The sequence below is a fragment of the Herpailurus yagouaroundi genome, unplaced genomic scaffold, assembly GCF_014898765.1.
Source record: "Herpailurus yagouaroundi ecotype Mexico unplaced genomic scaffold, PumYag 295, whole genome shotgun sequence".
Taxonomy (NCBI): domain Eukaryota; kingdom Metazoa; phylum Chordata; class Mammalia; order Carnivora; family Felidae; genus Herpailurus; species Herpailurus yagouaroundi.
In genome coordinates, this window is record NW_024412512.1 from 3,475,204 (window position 1) to 3,478,157 (window position 2,954).

A 2,954-nucleotide genomic window follows, 5' to 3' on the forward strand; every position below is an offset into this window, starting at 1 on the left:
GTCCCGTGGCTCGTGGGTGCGTCCCTCCAGCCTTTGCCTCCTTCACGTGGGCTTCTTGCCTCTGTTCCTTGTTCCTTTTTTTTTTTAACTAATGTTTTTAAAGCTTTTAAAACTTCTTTTGAGAGAGACAGCAAGCGGGGGAGGGGCGGAGAGACAGAGAGAGACCGAATCCCAAGTGGGGCTCTGCACGCTCAGCCCAGAGCCGGACCCGGGGCTCGACCTCGCGAACCCTGAGATCATTCGTGACTTTGAGCCGAGACCAAGAGTCGGATGCTGAACCGACTGAGCCACCCAGACACCCCCCCGCCCCCATACCCTTTTTCCATAAGGACAGTCAGGGCCACACTAGCCCGCTCTGGTCTCTTTTGAACCTGACCCCCATCTGCCACACCCTCTTTCCAGAGAAGGTCAGGCCCGCGCCCTAGTGGCGAGAGCGTGAGCCTCTCTTTCCGGGGGACGCCAGCTGGCCTCTCCCTCACGGGGCCTCGCTCTCCCCCCCCCCCCCCCCCAGGGCGCTGGCCCTGAACTGCAGCGCCCCCATCAACGACCGCAAAGGGGCCGAGGCCAAGGACTGGCGGTCGGGGAAGCCGGTGCGGGTCGTGCGGAACGTCAAGGGTCGGAAGCACAGCAAGTACGCCCCCGCCGAGGGCAACCGGTACGACGGCATCTACAAGGTGAGCGGCCCCGCCTGCCCCCGCCGGCCCCGTGCGGCCCCAGACCCCACATGTTGCTGACGCCGGCCGCCTCCCGCAGGTCGTGAGGTACTGGCCGGAGAAGGGCAAGTCCGGCTTCCTGGTGTGGCGCTACCTGCTCCGGCGGGACGATGCGGAACCTGGTCCCTGGACGAAGGAGGGGAAGGACCGGATCAAGAAGCTGGGGCTGACCATGCAGGTGCGTCCAGGCCGGGCCTGCCGTCTCCCGCCTGGGAGCCCCGCTCTGGACTCCTCTGGCCCGATGCCCGCGGAGCCAGGAGCTGCCCCGCGACGCGCCTCGTCTTCCCGGCCGGTCGCTGGGGATCGGGGCAGAGCCTGCCTCAGGGAGGTTTGGGCAGCGAGGGCCCGGCCAGGGGGGGCCCGCCTTCCCGGCCGGAAGCTCCCCCAGGTTCCTGTGATCTTAAGTGATTTCTGGGCACCTGGTTGCACCTCGCGGGCTGTACCCTTTGGATCGTTCATCCCGTGGATTTTGGGGGTGGGCGGGTGGTGTTTGTGTTCGTGGTTCGAGGGTGGAGAACCACACTTCCTTGTGAGAGCTGTGTTCCGAGAGGGGTTTGTGTGAAATCTGCGCGGAATCCGGTTTCCTCCTTTTCGCCAGGCTCCACGGCACCTCCGGGCAAACCCACAAAACCGGTGTGACGTGGGGAGGGGTACGCCCTCCGAGCACTCGCTCACCTCCGCCCCGCGGCCGGGGCGCCCACCTCCCGATCCCACCTCCCAGGGCTCACCCGGTGCGGGGCGCGCCTTTGCTGCACCATAATTATGGCTTTTCTGTTCATTACGGCGAGTCTCTACAGCTGATAAGTCGGTGTGGGACTATTTAAGGAATCTTAATTGCCACTGAGAATCAGATACCCCCCCCGCCGAGGGTCACCAAAGAGTCGTCTTCTGAACATGATGTTTGTACCTCGGAGAATTTCAGAGGCTCAGGAACGGGAGAGGGAAACAGCCAGGGGACGTCGGGAACACCAGCTCCCGGAATATTCACGACTTAACGATTGTGTTCCTAAAGAAGCTTGTCGATCTCTTGACAAAACCCCAGAAAGTCCCACAGGACTGGAGGTGCCTCGGAGATGGGGTTCTAACTCAGTAATGCCTGTCAGACCCCAGAGGAGCCCCAGACTCCTCTAAATTGGGTTGGCGAGCAAGGGCCTTGAGGACACTTCTTGGTAAATGAAGTTCTCCCGGGGCGCCCCCTTTCGTTCCGGGGCCTCAGCGGGGCTCCGAAGGCAGAAATCCTGCCTGGTGCCTGGGGAGGGGAGGAGTTTGCCCACCTCTGAATGAAATAGGGGTGCCTGGGTGGCTCAGCTGGCCGAGCGTCCAACTTCTGTTCGGCTCATTATCCCACGGTTCTTGGGTTCGAGCCCCGCGTCCTCCGTGTGGAGCCTGCTTTGAATCCTCCCTTGCTCTGCGCCTCCCCCGCTTGCTCGTGTGTGCTCTCTCTCTTTGTCCCTCTCCCACTTGCTTGCACGCTCTCTCTCTCTCAAAAAGAAATAAACATTTAACAAAAGTAAATAGCGAGGGTGATAATTAGACGCTCACTCGCTGGAGCTGCTGTGCAGCGTTTTCCAGGCGTCCCCTCGTCCGACCGCTTCCCCTCCGCCCCGTCAGGGCCACGCTGCTCCCTCAGCCCTCTTGTTCCTGAGAAGTCGGGCAGTTGGAGGTGCATTTGCCCGAGGCTCCCTGGAGGCTGAGCCGGGAGAGGGAGTCCAAGGCTTGGAGGCCAGAGCGGGGACTGGGGACGGAAGGTCGATGGGGTGAGGTGGCAGAAAGGGCGCCGGCCGGGGCGGCCCCCGGTCCCCGGACCCTGTGCTTCTCACCGCCCGACTTGACCCCTTGCAGTACCCGGAAGGCTACCTGGAGGCCCGGGCCAGGAAGGAGAAGGAGAAGGAGAACACCAAGAGGGAGGCCAAGGACGAGGACGAGGACGAGGACGAGGACGAGGAGGGGGGCTTCGCCTCCCCCAAGAAGGGCAAGGGCAAGCGGAAGTGCAAGTCCGGAGGTAGGTGTCTCTGCGGGCGGCGCCCACGTGCGCGCTCAGCCGCCCGCCCTCACCCACTCCGCTCTGTGCCGGCAGGGGGCAAGGCTGGTGCTGGGTCCCCTCGAGGGACACCTAAGAAAAGCAAGGTGGAGCCCTATAGCCTCACGGCCCAGCAGAGCAGCCTCATCAAGGAGGACGAGAACAACACTAAGCTGTGGAGCGAGATCCTGAAGTCGCTCAAAGACGGGCCGGTGAGCGCC

General features: G+C 63.0%; 1 protein-coding gene across 1 annotated transcript in view; it reads left to right on the forward strand.

The window, feature by feature from the left end:
• The window catches only part of UHRF1 (ubiquitin like with PHD and ring finger domains 1), a 35,360-nt gene that overhangs the window by 25,873 nt on the left and 6,533 nt on the right, over positions 1-2,954 (forward strand). Inside the window, exons 8-11 of the mRNA XM_040461727.1 lie at positions 426-674; positions 754-891; positions 2,556-2,715; positions 2,791-2,945. Coding sequence (XP_040317661.1) covers positions 426-674; positions 754-891; positions 2,556-2,715; positions 2,791-2,945 — 702 coding nt within the window. The remainder of the gene's footprint in view (positions 1-425; positions 675-753; positions 892-2,555; positions 2,716-2,790; positions 2,946-2,954) is intronic.